Genomic DNA, 23804 nt, shown 5'->3' with positions numbered 1-23804 from the left:
GCTGGAATTGATATGCAAACTAGACACAATCAACTCAGGATTAAATAAAGATTGGGAATGGCTGAGCCATTAGATTCAATGTTTGTATCTCCCCTTGTAAGTATTTTCACACTTGCTTCTTATCAAACTGTCTGTACTGAGCTATCTTGATTATCACTTCAAAAGTTTTTTTTCTCTTACTTAATTGGCCTCTCAGAGTTGGTAAGACAACTCCCACCTGTTCATGCTCTCTGTATGTGTGTATATATATCTCCTCAATATATGTTTCACTCTATATATGCATCTGAAGAAGTGGGTTGTAGCCCACGAAAGCTTATGCTCTAATAAATTTGTTAGTCTCTAAGGTGCCACAAGTACTCCTGTTCTTTTTGCGGATACAGACTAACACGGCTGCTACTCTGAAACCTGTCATAATAAAGGAGACTTAAAATATGTGAAATATTCAAATATTTCCACAGGTATTCCCATCAATTTAGTTTAGTTTATTCTAACAGTGTATGTGTTTTGTTTAATGAGTTGGTCTTTCAACATCGCAGTTAAAAGAACATACATCCTTGCCTTCAAAACTGCATGCTCCTTTGCCCTCATATTGATTCTGTCTGCTCTGAAATTTGTAAGGCGCTCAGATCTTACAGTGAGAATTCTAGAAACATCTACATTTCCATGTAATCACTTTTTTTACAGTAACTTAAGTACAGTTAATATCCTCTGCATATCACGCTACCTCCTGAAATTGAAACTTGGCATGTGACATTGGTAGGAAGCAGGGCCCGTGCCAGGATATTTTGCGCCTACAGTATATTTACAGTCCAAAATTTAATAAGACATTCACAGCCAGTGTCTTAACAATATTTCCTATCACTCTGATGTGTAGACTACCAGTATCTATCAAAACACCTAAACAAATGCAAGATTGGGTGAGCAGCTAGGACAAGTATTTCATAGGCTTCTACATGTCCATGTGCAGAAGAGCTCTTTTGCAGTTGGGCAAGACCCTGGCCTCAATGAATTTGTCCCAAGTGGATATACAGAGCTATTTATTATAGCTCAGTGTCTGTCAACATAAGCTAGCCTTCAAGTTTTGGTAAATCAGGTATTCTAACCATTTAGAATTCCAGACCCAGTTCAAGGAGATGGCTTGGAGTTCCCACCTACTAAGTCTAAGTGCAGTATTCAAAAGTTATAAGCCCATTATATTAATTTAGGACTATATGGGCCCAAAGAGTTAAATGTGTTAGTATAACCCTGAAACTGTCGAACACTAAACAAGATTCAGGGTTTGGTATCCCTTAGCCTGCTTAGAACTATGGCACTATTAAAAATCTATTACCCTTTAATGAAAGTACAGCGAAGATAGTCAAAGCATTTAAAATGTAGAGTATTAATAAGGGGTTCATTTTAACAACCTTTTTTCCCTTTCCATTTAGCAGGAGAGAGCTTTTAGAAAGATCTCTCACCCCCAATTTTTTTTTTTTTTTTTTTTTTTTTTGGTGACAGTCTCCCTCCTGGTATTACAGATGGCCATTACTGTCCTTTTTGGGGAAAAGAGGTTAGTTGAGATGGGCTGGAGCTGCTGCTGCTAAACTCTAATCGTGTTTCCTAAAAGGCCACCCACCCACAGACACACACGCACACACCCTCCCCAGCCAGCCAGGCAGCCGTGGTGCAAAATATGCAGCCTTGACCAGCTAAGACAGATGTTTTAGACAGAAGAAAAGAGGAGAGGGTACAAAAGAGAAGAAATAAAGCAACGCTTGCATGCACATATGAGAGACAGACATCACCCCTCCTCCCCAAGTGGTGGTAGGATTTAGCTGAAGCAGGTAGGTGTGGAGATGTCTTGTGTCCCTCTCTCTGGCCCAGACTGGTCAGAACATCTCTCAGGATTAGGATAAAGATCTGGTGTCCCAGGAAATGGTGGTAGTGGCAGCAATGATGGGGAAGCTCACTCCTTCCTCTTCTCTTGTTTTTCAGTCAGCCAGCCAGCATTTCCCTCAAAGTTGCTTTTTGAAGCCCTCAAAAGGGAGTTATGTGTGAAATACTAACCAGATAGGCCTAATTTTCAACACACCAATTTCAGTTCATTGATTTCTGGTCCCACACTTGTTTGTCAGGTATGATCTTAACACAGTCCTTGAGTTATATCAGTAGGCTTCTTTGTTTGGATTAATTTCATCTGCTCCCCCAACATTTGTTGTAGGTTATTACGGGGGTCGGCAACTTTTCAGAAGTGGTGTGCCGAGTCTTCATTTATTCACTCTAATTTAAGGTTTCATGTGCCAGCAATACATTTTAACATTTTTAGAAGGTCTCTTTCTATAAGTCTCTAATATATAACTAAGCTATTGTTGTATGTAAAGTAAATAAGGTTTTTAAAATTAAATTAAAATGCACAGCCCCCCAGACCAGTGGCCAGGACCCAAGCAGTGTGAGTGCCACTGAAAATCAGCTCGCGTGCCGCCTTTGGCACCCGTGCCATAGGTTGCCTACCCCTGGATTATTATAACACTTTATGAACTTTCACTTATTTTACAGTTGAGCTCATAATTAGGGTAAATTCATAGGGCCCAATTATTACAACATACCTGCTTCACAAATCGACATGTTAATGGTGTTAGAGAACACAGTAATCAGATTGTTTAAGCAATTAGGTATTGAAAATGAATCCGTCATCCGTATATAAACTTTATTAAAAGCTTCCAGTCAGAACAGCTTTGTAAAATTAAGTGTGCTGCATAGTGTTTTATTAATGCAAACATACAATTTAAGATTGAAAGTAACCAATTTATGTGCTTGATGTATTCTGTCATTGTATACTATACCTGAGCAATAATATTCGAGGCATCATGATAAACAAAATACATCTCAAATTTACGTATATACACATGCAGAAACTGTAGGAATTTTTTAAACAAGAAAAGTTGAAAACCCTGAGCCTGTGGAAAGTCTCCCTTTTGTTATTTGAGAATATTTCTCGCTCTCATTAGATCTGAAAGGTTAGAATTAAAAGAGACTTACTCAAGGATCAACTTATTGTACCAGCTAGTTCAAATAATACAAATATAATTTTAATTTGATGGGTCACTTACGTTGCATGCTTTCAGTCAGGGCCGGTGCAAGGATATTTTGCCCACTAAGCGAAACTTCCACCTTGCGCCCCCTCCCCCTGGAGCATCGCTTATTATAAACTTTCAAAAATGAACACTGCATTGTTCATTACAATTAATACACGTTTGGCTTGAAAATTTATTAATTTCATTATTTAGTCTACATATCTATCTGCCATGAGGCTGCATCAACTGAAAATGAAAAAAAATGAAATTTTATTCCTATCAGTTCTTTTTCTTGTTCACTATTAAAAGTAAAGGATAGAGAATACATGTCACTTACTAACTGAGTCACTATTTGAATTTCATCAAATGTTTGACGTAAACATTGATTAAGAGATCAAGATTACTTTTCCTTAAAATTAAGCAATGTTGATTGTAATTGGAAATACACCCTTTTTAGTCATGTATACTTCCTTCCTTCCTTCTTTCATATCAAAATCTACTACATTTTATTCTACCTTTAGAATATCCAATTATTGTTATTAATAAAATTTATAAAATTAGAATGGCGAATACTGTCATACAACAACAACTGACAATATCAATATGACAAATTTCAACAACCTACACGCGCATATTCACACATGATAAACATATACACCTCTAACCCGATATAACACTGTCCTCGGGAGCCAAAAAATCTTACCGCGTTATAGGTGAAAACGCGTTATATCAAACTTGCTTTGATCCGCCGGAGTGCGCAGCCCCACCCCCCTGGAGCGCTGCTTTACCGCGTTAACTCCGAATTCATGTTATATCAGGTCACGTTATATAGGGGTAGAGGTGTACACTCAAATACTTAACATACACAATTGACACAAAGTATTAGTGAAATGATGCAGCAGCAATTGCCAGAGACTTAGGCCTTGGCTACACTTGCAGATGTACAGCGCTGTGAGTTAAACCTGACTTCGTGCAGCTGAGTAGGGAAAGCGCTGCAGTCTGTCCACACTGACAGCTGCCCAGCGCACTGTCGTGGCCACATTTGCGGCAATTGCAGCGCTATTGGGAGCGTTGCATTATGGGCAGCTATCCCACAGTGCACCTTTTCCCATTCTGGCGCCGTGGGTTGTGGGAAGGGGGCGTGGGTGCGGGGGATTCTGGGTCCTGTCCCAATGCCCCGTGATGCATCGCTTTGCATCCCAGAAATCCCTTTGTTTCCATCCACCTTTGGCGCCATCTTTCAACGGTTTCTGTGCAGCGCGATCTGTCTGCTGGAAATGGAGTCCGAACTGCTGAGGCGTATGCTGACGAGTCTCGCCAGCACGTCACGTTTGGCTGTCGAACTATTCCTTAAGATCCAAAATGACAGTGAGAGTGAGGGTCAGGAGTCCGACGATGCTATCGAGCCGCGTAACGCGTACGACACGAAATTGCTTGTGGCATTCACGGACATGCTCAGCACCATGGAACGCCGCTTTTGGGCTTGGGGAAACAAGCATCGAGTGGTGGGATCATATCGTCATGGAAGTCTGGAATGACGAGCAGTGGCTGCAGAACTTTCGGATGAGAAAAGCCACTTTCATGGGACTGTGTGAGGAGCTTGCCCCCACCCTGTGGCACAAGGACACAAGATTGAGAGCTGCCCTGCCAGTGGAGAAGCGGGTGGCTATTGCAATCTGGAAGCTGGCAACTCCAGACAGCTACCGGTCGGTCGCAAACCAGTTTGGAGTGGGAAAGTCGACCGTTGGAATCGTGTTGATGCAAGTTTGCAAGGCCATTAATCGCACCCAGAAGAACCGTGACTCTGGGTAACGTGCAGGAAATAGTGGATGGCTTTGCACAAATGGGGTTCCCTAACTGTGGAGGGGCGATAGATGGGACGCACATTCCTATTCTGGCACCACCCCACCTAGGATCAGAGTACGTTAATCGGAAGGGGTATTTCTCTATGGTTCTCCAGGCGCTTGTGGATCACCGTGGGCGTTTCATTGACATTAACACAGGCTGGCCCGGAAAGGTGCATGACGCACGCATCTTTCGGAACACTTGGCTGTTCAGGAAGATGCAGGCCGAGACTTTTTTCCCAGAGCGGAAGATCACGGTAGGGGAAGTTGAAATGCCCATTGTGATCCTTGGAGATCCCGCTTACCCGTTAATGCCGTGGCTCATGAAACCCTACACAGGGAGCCTTGACAGCAGCAAGGAACGGTTCAACTACAGGCTGAACCAGTGCCGAATGACCGTGGAGTGTGCCTTTGGCCGTTTAAAGGGCCGCTGGCGATCTCTGTATGGGGAGCTGGACTTGGCCGAAAACAGCATCCCCGCGGTTATATCCGCGTGCTGTGCCCTCCATAATATTTGTGAAGGAAAGGGTGAAAGCTTCACTCAGGCATGGACCTCCGAGGTTCAACACCTGGAGGCTGAATTTGCACAGCCAGAGAGCAGGGCTATTACAGGGGCCCAGCGTGGGGCTGCAAGGATTAGGGATGCCTTGAGGGAGCAATTTGAGGCTGAAAACCAGCAGTGATATCTGATGCCCTGCACGGGAGTGAAGTGCAGTAGTTCCAATCTTTAGGAATCAGTGTTTGCTAAGCAGACAAGCAGACTTGCAGTGCCTGTTTATTTCCTGGGCCAAGGAGTCTTTTACTTTATGCAATAATAAAGAATGTTTTCAAAGCCAAAAAATCCATTTATTGAAAAGAAATAAGGGGGTGGAGTGGGGAACAGTACAATCACAGATTCGTGTATGTCCTGTCTGGTGTGCTGTGCAGTGAGTGCTGCACTTCAGGACAGCTATACTGCATGGTGATGGGGGTTGAGTGCAGAGGGTAAGGGTCATGGTTTTCAGGGCTGGGTGGTGAAGATACTGGTGTTGGAGGCAGTGGGTGGCGTGAAGAACACGGAAGTTGGAGAAAGTGGGTTGGAGGTGACAGTGGGGCACAACGGAAAGAGTTTTGGGACAAGGGCTGCTCCTCTTTCTGCATGGCTACCAGCTCCTGGATAGCGTCTGCTTGTCGCTCCAGGATGCTTATGAGCCTATCGGTGCTTTGCTGCTGGTGCGCGGTGCTTTGCCGCCGGGGCGCTGCGTTTTCCTGGCGGATCCTGCTTTCTTTCTCCCTCCAGTTCTGTGCTTTCTCATTCTCTTTAATAGATTGCTGCATCACTTCTTGCAGCATGTCTTCTTTGCTTTTTCGCGGTCTCTTCCTGAGTCTTTACAGTCTCTGAGCAGGCGATAAGAGGGACGGCTGAGGTGTCAAGGTTGATGCAGCTGTATAGGCAAAATGCAACATTTAACAGAGGCAGCATTGTTTATACCAGACAGAGTAATGATTCCCCCCGCACTTAAGGAGTAGAAAACACACAGGGTCTACACAATAGCATAATTTTCCCGTCCGAAACAGAGCGCACACATCCCACGGGAGCCTCAAAATGGTGAGTAAGGGGGACTGATTGTTTCAGAGCTGCACTGTCCTCTGGGTTTCTGTGCCTTGGGGAGAGCCAACAGCTTCAGGTGGCACCTACACTGAACACTGTCCCAACATTTTCCACAGGAGTTCGTCCTGGACGATATCTCGCTGCTGAGGGTGACCTGGGAAGCAAGGGAGGGTCTTCTACCGCAATGCGTCTTCTGCCCTGGCCCATATGCAGCTTGCCTGTGTGCAGCAATGGTCCCCCCGCCCCTCGCGGCACAGTGGCGCGGACACGTTAGCCTGGCTGGGACAAGGACCACGGTGGCTCTCCCGATAAACCTGCGCAAGCACATTGCACATGTTCTGGATGAGACATTCGAGGAGATTACCGAGGCCGATTACTGCGATGTGATAAACCACATCAATGCACTATTCCACATCTAGGCATGCATGCCTAACCCTCCTCTCCCAAAGAGCCCGCACCGAAAAAATTCCTTCCCGAAAAAAAAAACCGCTTACCGGGAACCTGCTCTTCTGTTTGTCCTCCACCAAGTACTGGCCGCTGCGACTGGCTACCTTCCTCCTGGCTCGAGAAGAGCTCCTGGCTGCATGGCTCCAGGGATTCCGGGGTGTCTCCATCCGGCCCACCACCATCACTCCCGTTTTCCTCCTCCTCTTCCTCTTCCTCACCCCCCCCCACCCCCCACCGGCTCTGAAGTGTCCATGGTGGTGCTCGGAGTGGAGGTGGGGTTAACCCCAAGTATTGCATCCAGCTCTTTGTAGAATCGGCAGGTCGTGGGGGGAGCACCCGAGCGGCCGTTTGCGTCGCGGGCTTTGCGGTAGGCACTCCGCAGCTCCTTCACTTTAATCCTGCACTGCAGGGCGTCCCGGTCATGGCCCCTTTCCATCATGTCCTTTGATACCTTCCCGAAGGTATCGTAATTCTTACGGCTGGAGCGCAGCTGGGACTGTACAGCTTCCTCCCCCCAAACACTGATGAGGTCCAGCAACTCGCCATTGCTCCATGCTGGTGCTCGCTTGGTGCGTGGAGGCATGGTCACCTGGAAAGATTCGCTGATAGCACTCCACACCACGCCGGGCTGAGCAAACAGGAAGGGGATTTTTAAAATTCCCGGGGAATGTAAAGGGTGGGGTCACATGGTTGGTTACCTGAGGCCAGGGCAGTAGAGTTTGAACTGATGACCAGAGTGGCTAGAACAGGCATTGTGGGATACTGCCGAATAATTCTGGAGGCCATTCACAGCGCATTGGGCGGCCACACTGGTGCTGCAGCGCTGCAGCAGCAGCGCAATACTTGCTGTTCCTCTCGGAGAGGTGGAGTACATGCAGCGCTGCAACCACGGAGATACAGCGCTGCAAATGCCTTGCCAGTGTGGATGGGGAGTGAGTTACAGCGCTGGGGGAGCCTTTACAGCGCTGTAACTCGCAAGTGTAGCCAAGGCCTTAGATCTGAAACAACTCAACAAAAATAGTTAGACTCAGTCGACAACCTCCGAAAACTAGTAAACTTAGCATTATAAACAGCCTGTCAAACCGGGTAACGCCTACGCGTGACGAGAAAAATGACATCATTGCCACTTTGTACTGTAGTGAAGCAGTACGCTTGTGCCCGAGACGCAGAGCTGGCGTAGGTAGGGTTACCATATTTGGATACAATGTGATTGTCGGAGAGGGAGGATTTGGCCCTGAAACAATAACTGTATTAAGATGCTGCCTGTGGAAAAAGTTTGAGAAACCTTGACTTAAATTTCTTTGGGGACGTGATGTAATATTCAGTATTGCCAACCTCAAACATTCAGAACTCATGAAATGGGCCCCCACAAAATCACTCAATATCTGACCTATTAGTCCTCATCCTCAAAGGAAACCTGCAAAACACTTTTCAAAAGATGAGCCTGGGAGCTTGAATTCAAAACATTGCTGGACGTTAAAAATCATGGTCTTCATAAAGATACTGGATTTATCGTTAATTACAACAACTTGCAACCCACTAATCTCTTTTGTCCTGGGATTACAAGGGAGTTAATGGGCTACTTCACCTTGAATGGTCCCCTTGAATATGTGACAGGTTTCAGAGTAGCAGCCGTGTTAGTCTGTATCCTCAAAAATAACAGGAGTACTTGTGGCACCTTAGAGACTAACAAATTTATTAGAGCATAAGCTTTCGTGGGCTACAACCCACTTCTTCGGATGCATATAGAGTGAAACCTCCTCAATATATGTTTCACTCTATATGCATCCGAAGAAGTGGGTTGTAGCCCACGAAAGCTTATGCTCTAATAAATTTGTTAGTCTCTAAGGTGCCACAAGTACTCCTGTTATTCTTGAATATGTGCTAACTACTTGTGCTAAACTATTTGTTAGATCTAGTGTTTAGCTGTGACACTGTTAGTACCTTTTCAGACCTGAAGAAGAACTCCTGTGTAGCTCGAAAACTTGTCCCTCTCACTAACAGAAGTTGGTCCAATAAAAGAGATCACCTCATCCACTTTGTCTCTCTTAAATAATGTGACAGCACAAGGGATTGTATAAAATCATGTGTCCCTGTAGCTAAACCCCATCACCTTGGTCCTTTTCAAGTGTTCATAGTAATAAGTTCAATAACAGATTTGCAGACCTTTGACAGCTCTACTTAAAAATGACCTGACAACTTTCCAACAACTGCTGAAAAGTGCTTTTTTGAAATGTTCTTTATAAAATAGGCCCCTCCCATATGATTTCATATTGTAAAGTTTGTCTTTACGTTTAAACTAATATTTACTGAAACTTCTGTTTCTATTTTGCATAATATGTGTTTCTTACTTTACTAATCACTTCCTTATGCGGGAAGTGTGAAACCAACAGTCATGGCGTGATTTTCCTAGTTTTGTGGCTGTGTTATATAATCAGTTGAATTACTTTTTAAAATGTTAGCTACATTAATTTCTTTGTATGCTGTGGCTTTCTGAACAGTTTGAAGAGCAGGATACATCATTGCAGCTGGAATTGTTTTCTTGATTTAAATACTGCAAATAAAAAAAGGTGGGGCATATTTTTGAAAGTTAGGTTAATGCAAATATCAAGTATTTAATCATGTAACTTTTTAAATAGGTTGTTTTCTCATAGATATCCCAGATTAATCCATACAGGGAACTACAACTAGAAAGTCCAGGGGTCTTTTTGAGCTGTGGAGGCTTGGCCCATGCGACATGAGGGGAAGGGGACCCCAAGTGGCTGCAACTTACAAATCCCAGGTTCAGGTCATCGGCCCTAGGGGTCAGCGCCGCGAAGGTTTCCTGCCAAGCCAGCCAGATGACGATGGTCAGGAACATTTCCCGGGAACCCCACTGTGCCTGGTGGCCACGGTCCACAGCAGCACCCCTCCTAGTCCTGCGCCACCTCCCGCTGCTGCTCCCAGGGCAGGAGCCAACGCCGGGCTCCGGCGATCTGCGGGATACAGAGGCGGCGGGTGGCATCTGAGCGCGCGGCCGCTTCCTCCCCGGGCTCCAATTTTCCCGACTCCCTGAACCGCGGGGCCCGAAGCAACTTCCCGCGGGCCCCCGCCCCCTCCCCGCAGCTGCTGCTGCGCGGGGGAAGTGCCCGGCCGGGGACGCACAGGCTGGAGAGCGGCGGGAGCCGGGAAAGTTGGAGCCCAGGGAGGAGGCGGCTGCACACTTGGACGCCGCCCGCCGCCTCTGTCCTCCGCAGATCGCTGGAGCCCTCCGGGAGGGGCAGTGGCAACGGCTCACACGCCTGGGAGCGGCAGAACCTGAGTGCGGTGAGGGGGGAGCTGGGGGGTGCGCCTGCCCTGGCTCCAGCCCAGTGGCCCCCCCCCCCCCCCGGGCTCCTGGAGCGGATGCATGCCGGCGGCGCCCCCTGTGGGCCTCCCGGCTACCCCCTCACCGTGCTCGGGCTCTGCAGCTCCCGGGAGTGTGAGCTGCTGCCCCTCCCGGAGCAGGCTCAGGGCCCTGCACCCCGGCAGCAGCTCACATGCCCGGGAGCCGCAGAGCCGAGCACGACTAGGGGGGAGCCAGGGGTGCCTGGGTCCACCGCCCGCGTGCATCTGCTGCAGCCTGCAGGAGCCGCTCACCGCCGCCGCTCTGGCTCTCCGGTGCCTCCAGAAGGCGGCTCCTCCCTGCCGAGCCAGGCCACTGCTTTTTGGCGCCCCCAACCACTTGGCACCCTAGGCGACCGCTTAGTTCGCCTAGTGGTTGCACCGCTCTGGTAGGAAGATGATCTATGGGGAAATTCAGCTTGCAAACATCAGAGTTAATGAAAATGGATGCAAAGTAATTAGTGGGTGGAACACTGGTCTTACCTTTCCATGTGTGTCTTTCATATCAAACAAATATTTTCTTTCATTGTAATAGGTGATTCTTAAGTGGTTAAATAACCTTTTCAGCAATGTAAACAGCTGTTAATGTTTCTGTCAAGATGCACAAACAGAGCATATGCTGATTATTTACTTTTTTATCAAAAGGCACCTTGCTTAGTTTTTGTTTTTATTTCAGGAAATGTGCAGAACCTTTTTAGAATGCTTCCTTTTTAATTCAAAATAAATTTTTATAGTGAATACGTTAATCTTTAAAGAAGAATGAATTAGAAGGATTAAGTGTCCTATTTAATTTTAATAAAACGATACTCCATTTACTGGTGGTTATAACAGAGTAATCATGGTTTTATTTACAGAAGAATCTACAAATGTGGAGAAAAAAGAGAAGCCTCTTCCCAGACTTAATGTTCACTCTGCATTCTGGATTTTGGCATCAATTGCTGTGACATACTATGTTGAATTTTTTAAAACTATTAAAGAGACCATTCAAGCAGATAGGTAAGGGATCCTCTTCTTAAAAAGAAAAGTTCTGTGTACGTCTTCAACATTATTACTGTAGATTTCATCTTTGTGGTCAATTAAAAAGTTAATTTTTCCATACAAGCTTTACAAGATTCTTCTTACACAGTAACACAGGACCCTGTAATCGAATTATAGTACATTATTTTGCTATAGTGCATGGGATCAGAATGTAGAACTTGCTCTGTCTCTTGGTCCTATATTGGGTAGCATGTTGGTTACATTTTTGGAAAGGACATATTGTGTCTTCCTTTGGCTCTGTAGAAACTCTTCTGCCTGTTTTTGGAAAATTTATTTGAGATTGAAAGAAGTTAACACCTTTTAATCAAGGATGGCTTACTGTACCCTTGAGAGTGAGGGAAAGGGAATTAAAATGTAAAAATGAGGGGATAATACCTGGATTTAAGACAGATGCCAAAGACTAAAAAAGTAATATTTATTTTCATGGCTATTTGTCCTATGGCATTAGTTTACAGAGCTGATGTATTTGTGGGGGGTTAAGTTGAAACCATTAACTCAAAACATCCAGTGGTTTTAAAGGAGCAAATTGAGGATTGGGTCTTTTAAGTATTTTATAAGGCCTCAGTTGTGCAAACACTTACACGTGCTTAAACTTTACTACTATGAATAATCCGTTGAGTTCAGTTGGACTGCCCTTAGTAATAAAGTGCATATTTGCAGGATTGGTGCAGACTGCACGCTCATCAATAGAATTACCAGTTTTACAGTTAAATTGGAGTAAAGATTTTTAGACCCTGTGCGGATACAAAATTTGTATCTGCGTCCTATCTGTAAACGTGGTCCATGGATATCTGCATCCACCAATGTGGATATCCACGGATATAAAATGGATATCTACAGATTTGCAGGGCTCTAAAGATTTGAGCTGGTTTGAAATATGGGTAACACAAGTTATGAACTAATCTTGTTGAGAGGTTTTGGGATATTGGAGAAATTCTTACCTGATATTATGTGGGCTAAGCTGTAAATTCCATATATTGCACATATAGCAGACAGTCATAATAATTAATTTGTAGCAAATAGTTTTCCTTCATCATGTGTGTGTCTTACTAGGTTATCAGTTTTGAATGTTGCTGATATTTTCTGGGCTCTTTATGAATATTGCTCTCATGGTGAGGAGAGGTGGTAAGCTATTTTTTAATGAAGTAGCTGCTTACAGTGGCTTAATCTTTTGCCAAAGATTAGTCTACAAACATTGTGAATTTTAGATAGTTTTATGTTTCAGGCAACCAGATAATTGTTACTGATAAGAACTTCCAATTTATCATTGATTAGCACTCACTTAACTTGTCTCATCCATGCATACACATATGAACAGATTTAAAATCCATATAACAGAGAAATTTACAGAGCAGAGCTATAAAGTACCACTATGGTACTATAAAAAAGGTAATTAAATGTAATATGAACTTGTTTTTCTGATGTGTATATTTTTTCTTTAAATTTTAAAAATTATGTTTAGGATCAGATCAATAACTTTCTTCCTAAATAGAGTAGAAAGACTTAACTAGATTATAGGAATGCACTAACACTTTTGCATTGTTTTCAATTGGGCTGATGCGTGATGAGCATTTTTGAAAATCTGTCCCCAGATGTGGTTGAGTCCAATTCTGTGCTGAGCTGTTCTCAGTCCCCCATGATTTGAGAGCGCTTAGCTCCTTGCAGAATAAGGTCCCAAGTGTCCCCATGTCTCTACCAGTGCACATCTAAGAGCTTTGCTACAATATTTCAGAGCAGGGGATCTCTTGGACAAAGACAGTTGCTCTGCTGTCTGTTGTGGTTTAGTAATTTCAACTGAGGTGATATAAATTCACTTCATTTGTGAAGCTGAGCATATCTGAACTCTGTTTGGACATATTTCACCAGAAAATAATTTTAAAAATTGGCACCTATAGTCCATAATTTGTTAGCTTTCTAAGTTCCGTACCGTTGAGTTCCATACACTGTTATGCCTGGATTTGAAATAATTTTTCCTTATGGTTTTGTTTAGCCAGTATATTAAACTGTTTGACTCTATTAGACTCCTGTAATGAGTTTGTAGATGTGAAAGTTTATTAAAACATTTAACTAACTTTCAGCGTGAGAATGATCTGAGAAAATACTGTGTTTTAGCAATTGAAAACAAGGTAATACTGTGTATTTAAAAAAGATAACTTTTTTCCAAGGGTTGCAGAACTAAGTGGAGTTAAACTTTAGTTAATTCAGGAAGGGCTTCTGTTTGATAATGTTCAATGAAAAGCTCAGAACTTCACTTTATATAAAAACTACACAATAAACTGTCATATAAAATACAAATGTAGTGGTTATCCTCTGGCTTGGGAATGTGGCCAGATCTAAACTAAATACTTTTGCCAATATAGCAATATCGGTATGGGGGGTGTTTAAAGGGGTTGTGTTTTTTTGTTTTGTTTTGTTTTTTGTTTCTGATTCAGAAATATATCAGCAAAAGTCAAGAATAGATCCAGTTATACTGGCATAAAAATGCTTTTGGTAGTACAGTTTATTTCACTCTGACGATTGGTGTAAGCTATACCAGCAAAAGCACTTTTTTTGCAGGTCTAAGCTGGATTGGTCCATATAGCTAAATCTATTCTAGTGTAGACCTGGCATGAGCCTAACTATTTAGGACTCTCTTAATCTGTTGACAACGCTTGACTAACAAAAATAATTGTTCCAGTACATTTATACACTGCAGAGTAGATCTTCACTAATTCCCCCTAATTACTGAGACTCACTGAAAGTAACTGAATTTTGTGAATTATTGTGATACAGTATTCTTGCTGTTATCATGCATCATAAGATATGCTTAAGTAATTTCTTTGTTTTATACAGATGTATTGTATTTTGTGAAAGTAATGTACTCTTAGTAACATCAGCGTTTACTACAACACAATAAAAATCTATGAAGTAAGGAGCTACTGTGAATTAGAGTGATGGATAATAACAGGCAAACTGAAATTTTGCTGTATTTAATTTGTTTATTTCTTTGCAGTTGGTGCATTGTTCTCGGCAGCTGTTTGTTGGTTGCAAGCTTAGCTATTGCTTTTTACTGCATAATATATCTAGAATGGTATTGTGGAATTGAGGATTATGATGCCCAGTATCCAGTACTGATACCTGTCACAACTGCCACTTTTATTGCAGCAGCAGTTTGGTAAGTTAAAGTGCTGCAGAAATACATAAAACTTTTGCAAAACCTGAAGAGGGATTACCAGTGATAATGCCAACAGCCTCTCGAATTTAGAAGCACTAGTGGACACTGATCGAATGGTCACTTCTGTAGATTTTGGTCAAGTCCAGTAATGTTGCTCACATCCTGAATTAGTTCTATTTAGCATAAAGTCTTTATTTCCATTAATATTCTTGGAGACCATGGATCAGATTCTGCCACCCTTATTCCTGTTTACTAGGACCTTGTTTCATGAGTAGTCTCCTGTAAATCAAAGGGCCTTTATATATGGTAATTCTTTTTTTAAGTAAAGGTGGTAGACCTGGCCTTGTCTCTAAAAACCTTAAAACAAAATGTCTTATATCAAAAATACAACAGAGTACATTGTTGAGAAAGTAGTAAAAAATGCCAGATCAAGGTGGTAAACCTATGAAGAGAATAAACCACTACTGAAACAAAAATTTTAGACATCATACTGCCATCATTTTTTGGTTACATTTTCCTTTTATTGAAAAAGTGAATTCCTAATTGTTGGAAAGCTGTGATTGCAGACTGGAACTGAGGCCAGTAATGCTCGAAATTGTATATTAAGTCCACTTCTAGGTGTATTGGTTCTTCTATTTTTTCCAAGTGTTACGAAGATAGAAAAGTCCTTCCCTGGTTTTGTTAAATTAAAGATGATTGTTAAAAATAAAGCTGAGAAGATAGGACAAAACTAAATACTCTGTGTACAACTGTTTTTCAAGGTGGAAACTACCTCAAATTGCTTTATAGCCAGACTGGTGGTCAGTACAGATAGCTTTTATCAAACTTGCAGAACACTGCTTAAATAAAAAAATTTCAATATATACTTTGAACTGTGACTTTTTTGGAAAGCTTATTTTTCAAGCATTTATAACTTGGCTTTTACTGAAATGCTACAGCCTGACACCTTGCTTTATATAATGCTAAACTCTTATTCCCAGTCTATAACAATTGTGCATGGATGCAGAAAAAGAAATCTGCAAAACAAGAAGTTTGTGTATTCCTTGCTTTCCAATTCAGTTAGAAAAAGATGGAGCCAATTTTGAAAGTTTCACTATTGCATGAGTTTTCAGACAGTGCCAATAGGTGACCTTATGACACATTTGTTGCAAAACTTGAGAACAAAAGGAAGGGTGAAAGAAGAAAAATGGTCACACTTGGCTTAGAATTTCTGTTTTTGTTGCTCAAATCAAATTTTATTCTCAGGTTGTATAAGGATATCTTGGAGTTCTCTTGTCAGTTAATTCATGATCAAGGCTGCTTAGCTGGACGATCTAAAAGCTTTTCATAACTGCCAGCCCTGAACACTATCTGAAAATCAAATTGCTCATCTTATTTCCTACATAAACACAGACAATTAAAAGTTCTTTATGCTGATGCTCTCTCTTCCATGGCTGTAATATTTGTTGTATAGGACAAAAATTAATAGCTGTTTTGTTGGGAGGGTTTCTAGTAAACCAAGGAATTGTGTCACAGGTGTGTAATAACATGGTGCCACTTCTATAGAGTTGTCTTTCACACCATAACAAAATTGATTGTGTAGAAGAAGGAGAGACTTTTTTACAATACTGTTTTCAAATAAATTTGATCTTTCAAGATTGGGGTGTAGAGTCCTTAATCTTACTTCTGGTACAATATGCCAAATATGTGCAGGATATAGTACATGACATTAAAATTACTAAAAAAAAATTAAACTTCTTCTTGTTTTTATTTCCAGTTTCAACATTGCCTTATGGCCTGTATGGTCATTTCTCACCCCTCTGTTGCTGTTCACTCAGTTTATGGGTGTTGTGATGCTTGTGTCACTGCTGGGATGAGTCACCTAAGGTAACACATTTTTAAATATCTATGTACATCCACAAACTTGTCTTTTGAATTATACTAACTTTCATTTGATAAACCAATTGCACTCTAACAAAAATGCAAGAAACAGAACTCTAACAAGTTTAGTCAATATATCTTGTCTGTAAATTAGTCCTTATGCAAAATATCCAGTTTTAACATGCTATAAACTAATCCCTTCTCCCCCCTTCATTCCTGAATTGTTTTTCAACTTTCAGGAATGAGCCAGGGTTGGAATTTGTCACAGCTGTGTTGGTGCTAGTGGGGTAGAATGTTGGGTAGGTGGTATATCAGTGTGTGTCCTGTGGTGCTTTGGCCATAGCATAGGAAAGAAATGGACTGTGGAATAGGATTAAGTGCCTTGTCAGGGAGATGGATCGCTGATTGACTGAGAGTGAGTGAAGGCTGTGCTGGCATTTTAGCTGGCTGAAAGGAGTGGCGGCAGCTACAGGTAGAGATGGGGACTAAAAGCAGGGATTGCAAAGCATGCTCTCTATAGAGCATTGGAGTGAGGTGGGACTATTGCTAACCTCTGGAAAAATTAAGTTCCCAATATGCCATTAACATAGCCTTAAAATTAATACATATATTGGCAAATATGTAAAAAACAAAGTCCCTAACTAAAATGTTACCTCATGGGAAAAACTTGGCCCAAAGTCTACTAAAATTCCCAGTGATCCCTGTAAATGCGGTATTAGGGCACTAGTGACTTGAGAAGAACATTGCAGTATTTTTTCTTTTCCCTCAAGCAACATGAACTCTTCACTTAAACCTTTTTCCATCCTGTGCACCTCACGTTCAAGGACAGGGGAAACTTTTAGGTTTCCTCCTTCATTTCTCCCACGTACTTGTGTATCTTATTTCCCATATTCCACATGCTCTGGTAACTGAGGGGAGTTTTTCCGCCCTTACCTAAAACATTGTCAGTCTGGATTGTAAGCAATAGAGACCAATGAATTTAGACATCAGGAACTTTTGGCCAAGTGGCTGAAACTATTAAATCAGAACAGGATTACTTCTGGGGGCAATCTGTCCTAGTAGCAAAGGAAAAAGGAGAAAACTATTGACACCCATTTTTTACCATTTCTCCCCTTTTTTGATGCTCAAATCCAGTGCATTCCATTCCTAGGTCTTATCCTGCCCACTTAAACAATAGCCTTTCTTTGTCTGCAATCCAGAATGGCTTGAGAAACCACTAAGCCTCATGAGGTGGCTCATGCTTTCTGCAAGTGAACCACCTTTTCTAAGGGAAAAGAATTTCCCCTTGCAGATTTGAGACAACCACCCCAGTAACTACCCTCCTGAAAAGGGGATCTGACAGGCTGTACAACCCAAAATTGTGATCCTCTGAAAGTAAAGTAAAGCAAACAAACAAAAAATCCAAGCTGCACAACACAAACCACATATATCCATGTCAGTTCAGCAAACAGTTTATGCCAGCTGGTGGAGCCAAGAAAGAGGCCCTCTGCCATTTAGCCTGGTTCTTTATTAACTGCCCTGTGCAACAGACATCTGGATTATCCAATGATAGCTCCCCTCCTAGAGAAGCTGATTCACTGGCTGGCTGACTGTTGTTACAGGGCAGCCTAGTTTGTTAGCCTGTCCTCTGCCCCCTCGCCCTTGTAAACCCACTTTAAGAAGGCCAGCATGCCTTTATGTGAACACAGCGATGACGAATGTAATGTACTCTTTCAGTCTCGGTCTCTAACTCTAAAGCTACCACATCTGAGATAACTAATAGTTCTGACAATATGTAATGTTGGTTTTGCTTTGTTTGCACAAAAGAAATAAAATAATATAACTAATCCTTACTTTTCTTTGAGTTTCTAGGTATCAAGAAATCTGCCTTTGCAAGGAGGTAACTAACTTGATTCGCTACACTGTGTGCAAACTTTAAATACTATGGGTTCCTTGTGAACTTCTGCTGAAAAACATGGCAATATTGTATTTCAAAACTTTAATATCACAGTAAGAGTCTGATTCACATTTACAAAAGCAAATCAATTCAACATTCATGCCAGTTCCATCTGTCACTAGCCATGTTATTGTTGGAATTTGTAGGGGGAAAAGGGGTGCACGTGCTGCAATGCTCAGAAGCTACTAGATTGAGTTAAAGAACTGATCAAATTAAGGTGTCACTAAAGAGTCATAGAAGGGACTGTTGTTACTAGCAGATGTCTGGAATGGGAAGTTAGTTGGATAACATCTCTTCTGAATACTTGACATTGACGAGAACTTTCAACTTGAACAGCGCAAGTGAATTCAGAACATAACCTCTGAATTGTGTACTGAATTTAATGATGCAGACTCATCAAATCATAGTGCAGTATAAGTGTGTGCGCAGAGTCTAATTTGAAATTGACTGAAAACTGTTGCCCCTCCAATATTTTTGTAAGTTTTGTTTCCATAAGCTTTGTATGTAAAGAGCTCACTGTTTCAAATTATAAGGCAACAGTTTCCTTTTAAACTAAATTCCCGTGCTCTGTCATACCTTTTAAAAATGATAATTCTGAGAATCTCTGCTTAAACTCAAAAGTTGTGTAATAGCTCAGACAATAGCTTGTCAGTCAGTTGTTTGACTTTTATCAAAGTATAAATGCAGTAATGTAGAACCTATTTTAGTGACCCAAAACTTATGACCCTGCTAACTATTTCTTGACAAAGTTTATGTATAGTATTACAAAGGTAGGTAACAAGCGAGGGATGTATTCTTAAATGCATTTTGTTTAAAAATAATAATCAGTTGACTTGGAACCACTTAAGATTTTGATTTAAATGTTGTGCCACTTAACACAATTAAACCTTATTCATTCCATTTGAATTCTAAAAGTAATCCTACAATAGATGGCAATTCTAACCCAGGCTTATACCCAAAGAGATGAGCTTCTGGCTGTCTGTCAGTTAAATTTTTGTTTGTGTATCTTCTGCTAAGTTATTGGTATTTGGAATCCGTGAATCAGGCTCAGTCTAGATTGACAATGTTTATAAACTTCTGGTATGCCGTATTTGATCTTTAAAGAAATATTCTGTTCTATTGCCTGTTACTGTACCTCCATTAAAATTTTGGGGCCAGATCATCTGCAATAGCAAAGAAGCCACATGCAGGTATGGGAGGAGGCCTTCAAAGATGGTGTAAACCTCACCTTTGCACACCCTTGATCCTGGTACCATTGTTAGCCACTTTAGTATCCCTGGCATAAATTCGAGCATCTCAAATGAATGGGTGCTACTAGAGGTTCCCCCTTTGCTGGTGTGACCCTCCCGTGGCTCTATGGCCAGATTCTGCCAGCAGTGTGCAGCCATGCTGCAACAGAAAATATGTCCTATGTCTAGAAAAATTATTGATCCATAAAGTATTAATACATATTTGTGTTTTTTTGCCAATTCAGACATGTACATTTAAGATCTTTCCTAGAGAAAGTAAGTTATGAAAAGTACAAGTGCGACTTATTCTCTTGATGTTTGTTTGCTTCTCTGATACAAGATTTGGGGAATTAAATTGCACTGTATTCACCATTCCTCCTCGCTATCTGCTGTTAAATTATTTTTGTGTATTACATGGAAGAGTGCCTATTAACCAGATTTCCCTTTCCTTTCTTAACAAGAAGGAAATCTACTGTAAATGTAAAGGCAACTAATATAAATTTAAAGGCAACTAGTCATGCAACAGTGGGAATGTAAACTGTTCGTACTGTTTATAATGCTAAATTTACTAGTTTTCGGAGGTTGTCGACTGAGTCTAACTATTTTTGTTGAGTTGTTTCAGATTTAAGACTGGCAATTGCTGCTGCATCATTTCGCTAATACTTTGTGTCAATTGTGTGTGTATGTTAAGTATTTGAGTGTACACCTCTACCCCTATATAACGCGACCTGATATAACACGAATTTGGATATAACGCGGTAAAGCAGCGCTCTGGGGGGGCGGGGCTGCGCACTCTGGCATTGAAAGCAAGTTCGATTAACGCGGTTTCACCTATAACGCGGTAAGATTTTTTTGGCTCCCGAGGACAGCGTTATATCGGGGTAGAGGTGTGTATGTTTATCATGTGCGAATATGCGTGTGTAGGTTATTGAAATTTGTCATATTGATATTGTCTGTTGTATGACGGAGTATCTGCCATTCTAATTTTATAAACGTTATTAATAACAATAATTGGATATTCTAAAGGTAGAATAAAATGTAGTAGATTTTGATATGAAAGAAGGAAGGAAGTATACGTGACTAAAAAGGGTGTATTTCTGATTACAATCAACATTGAGCTCTTAATGTTTACGTCAAACATTTGATGAAATTCAAATAGTGACTCATAGTTAGTAAGTGACATGTATTCTCTATCCTTTACTTTTAATAGTGAACAAGAAAAAGAACTGATAGGAATAAAATTTCATTTTTTTTCATTTTCAGTTGATGCAGCCTCATGGCAGATAGATATGTAGACTAAATAATGAAATTAATAAATTTTCAAGCCAAACGTGTATTAATTCTAATGAACAATGCCACATTATGTAGTGTTCATTTTTGAAAGTTTATAATAAACGATGCTCCGGGGGAGGAGGACGGGGGGGGGGGGGGGGGGGGGTGCAAGGTGGAAGTTTTGCCTAGGGCGCAAAATATCCTTGCACCGGCCCTGACTGAAAGCATACAACATAAGTGACCCATCAAATTAAAATTATATTTGTATTATTTGAACTAGCTGGTACAATAAGTTGATCCTTGAGTAAGTCTCTTTTTTAATTCTAACCTTTCAGATCTAATGAGAGCGAGAAATATTCTCAAATAATAAAAGGGAGACTTTCCAGAGGTTCAGGGTTTTCAACTTTTCTTGTTTAAAAAATTCCTACAGTTTCTGCTTGTGTATATATGTAAATTTGAGATGTATTTTGTTTATCATGATGCCTCAAATATATTATTGCTCAGGTATAGTAGTTCTGTCGTATACATCAAGCACATAAATTGGTTACTTTCAATCTTAAATTGTATGTTTGCATTAATAAAACACTATGCAGCACACTTAATTTTACAAAGCTGTTCTGACTGGAAGCTTTTAATAAAGTTTATATACAGATGACTGATTCATTTTCAATACCTAATTGTTTAAGCAATCTGATTACTGTGTTCTCTAACACCATTAACATGTCGATTTGTGAAGCAGGTATGTTGTAATAATTGGGCCCTATGAATTTACCTTAAGTATGAGCTCAACTGTAAAATAAGTGAAAGTTCATAAAGTGTTATAATAACCTATAACAAATGTTGGGGGAGCAGATGAAATTAGTCCAAACAAAGAGGCCTACTGATATAACTCAAGGACTGTGTTAAGATCATACCTGACAAACGAGTGTGGGACCAGAAATCAATGGACTGAAATTGATGTGTTGAAAATTAGGCCTATCTGGTTAGTATTTCACACATCACTCCCTTTTGAGGGCCTCAAAAAGCAACTTTGAGGGAAATGCTGGCTGGCTGGCTGAAAAACAAGAGAAGAGGAAGGAGTGATCTTCCCCATCATTGCTGCCACTACCACCATTTTCTAGGACACCAGATCTTTATCCTAATCCTGAGAGATGTTCTGACCAGTCTGGGCCAGACAGCGGGACACAAGACATCTCCACACCTACCTGCTCCAGCTCAATCCTACCACCACTTGGGGAGGAGGGGTGATGTCTGTCTCCCATATGTGCATGCACGCGTTGCTTTGTTTCTTCTCTTTTGTACCCTCTCCTCTTTTCTTCTGTCTAAAACACCTGTCTTAGCTGGTCAAGGCTGCATATTTTGCACCACTGCTGTAAGTCTGTGACCAGAAAGGCAGCACCTAAATAGCCTACGCTGGTATAAGTTTGCCAGGTATCAAAGTGGCTAATAAGACCCCGTTTTGTGCCGGCATTTTTCCAGCAGTGAGGTTGCACGTGAAAGTCAGAGACCAAACCTACATTTTCTATCTTTGCTCATTCCTCTCTCTGTCTGTCTGTCTTGTTTTGCCTTTTAGGAAACACGATTAGAGTTTAGCAGCAGCAGCTCCAGCCCATCTCAACTAACCTCTTTTCCCCAAAAAGGACAGTTATGGCCATCTGTAATATCAGGAGGGAGACTGTCACCAAAAAAAAAAAAAAAATAGGTGTGAGAGAGATCTTTCTAAAAGCGCTCTCCTGCTAAATGGAAAGGGAAAAAAGGTTGTTAAAATGAACCCCTTATTAATACTCTACATTTTAAATGCTTTGACTATCTTCGCTGTACTTTCATTAAAGGGTAATAGATTTTTAATAGTGCCATGGTTCTAAGCAGGCTAAGGGATACCAAACCCTGAATCTTGTTTAGTGTTGGACAGTTTCAGGGTTATACTAACACATTTAACTCTTTGGGCCCATATAGTCCTAAATTAATATAATGGGCTTATAACTTTTGAATACTGCACTTAGACTTAGTAGGAGGGCACTCCAAGCCATCTTTGATGGCAGAGGACAGTAAATGTACTGATTTCGGAAATGACCCAAACTTCATTGGAGTTAAATTTTATGAAGTGTTCACTAACCAGCAGCCTCCTGGGCTGGACTGTCAAAACAAAACTTATACCTCAAGTTTGAGGTCACTCCCTCCATGACTTGTTTTACACCCAAATCATGATGAGGAGTAGGTTACAGCAAGGCATATGCTCAACTGCCTCCTTGAACTGGGTCTGGAATTCTAAATGGTTAGAATACCTGATTTACCAAAACTTGATTGCTAGCTTATGTTGACAGACACTGAGCTATTATAAATACTCTGTATAACCACTTGGGACAAATTCATTGAGGCCAGGGTCTTGCCCAACTGCAAAAGAGCTCTTCTGCACATGGACATGTAGAAGCCTATGAAATACTTGTCCTAGCTGCTCACCCATCTTGCATTTGTTTAGGTGTTTTGATAGGTACTGGTAGTCTACACATCACAGTGATAGGAAATATTGTTAAGACACTGGCTGTGAATGTCTTAGTAAGTTTTGGACTGTAAATAAACATTTTAGAAGCTAAATTCTGCTGCCAGCAGGCATGGGTTTTTTGCAGATCCACAGTTGTGTAAATGTTAGACTTTGATGACAAGCTAATAGATTCCAAGGCCAGAAGGGAATCCAGTCTGACCTCCTGTATAATACAGGCCATAGAACTTCCTGAAGACAATTCCTTTAAAGTATATCTTTTTCTTTTTTTTTTAAATCAAGATCAGATTTTTATTTTTTTTTAAAGTTGCCAGTGATGGAGAATCCACTGTGGCCTTTGGTAAACTGTTCCAATAGCTAATTATCCTCACTGTGCCTTATTTCCAGTCTGAATTTGTCTTCAACTTCCAGCCATTGGATCTTGTACCTTTTGGCTGCTAAATTAGAGCAAATATTCAAATATTTGTTCCCAATGTAGGTACTTATAGACTGTTTGAATCACCCCTTAAGAAACAGA

The 23804-nt window shown here is 41.3% G+C and overlaps 1 protein-coding gene across 5 annotated transcripts in view; it reads left to right on the top strand.

Annotated features, from left to right (window-relative positions):
- The window catches only part of TMEM128 (transmembrane protein 128), a 36693-nt gene that overhangs the window by 2595 nt on the left and 10294 nt on the right, over window positions 1-23804 (top strand). The window contains exons 2-7 of one of the 5 annotated variants that reach the window (XR_010561435.1): window positions 11153-11294; window positions 14329-14490; window positions 16247-16356; window positions 18202-18229; window positions 19761-19791; window positions 20779-21506. Coding sequence is in view for 1 of the 5 variants with exons in the window: in XM_065404750.1 (XP_065260822.1) it covers window positions 11153-11294; window positions 14329-14490; window positions 16247-16346 (404 nt within the window). In the remaining 4 variants the exon portion in view is untranslated. Of the gene's footprint in view, window positions 1-11152; window positions 11295-14328; window positions 14491-16246; window positions 16357-18201; window positions 21507-23804 lie in introns of those variants that run through there. The other 4 variants (XR_010561434.1, XR_010561433.1, XR_010561432.1 and 1 more) reach the window with 4 other exon arrangements.

This window comes from Emys orbicularis, chromosome 5, assembly GCF_028017835.1.
Source record: "Emys orbicularis isolate rEmyOrb1 chromosome 5, rEmyOrb1.hap1, whole genome shotgun sequence".
Lineage (NCBI taxonomy): Eukaryota > Metazoa > Chordata > Testudines > Emydidae > Emys > Emys orbicularis.
This window is presented reverse-complemented; position numbering and strand designations above follow the sequence as displayed.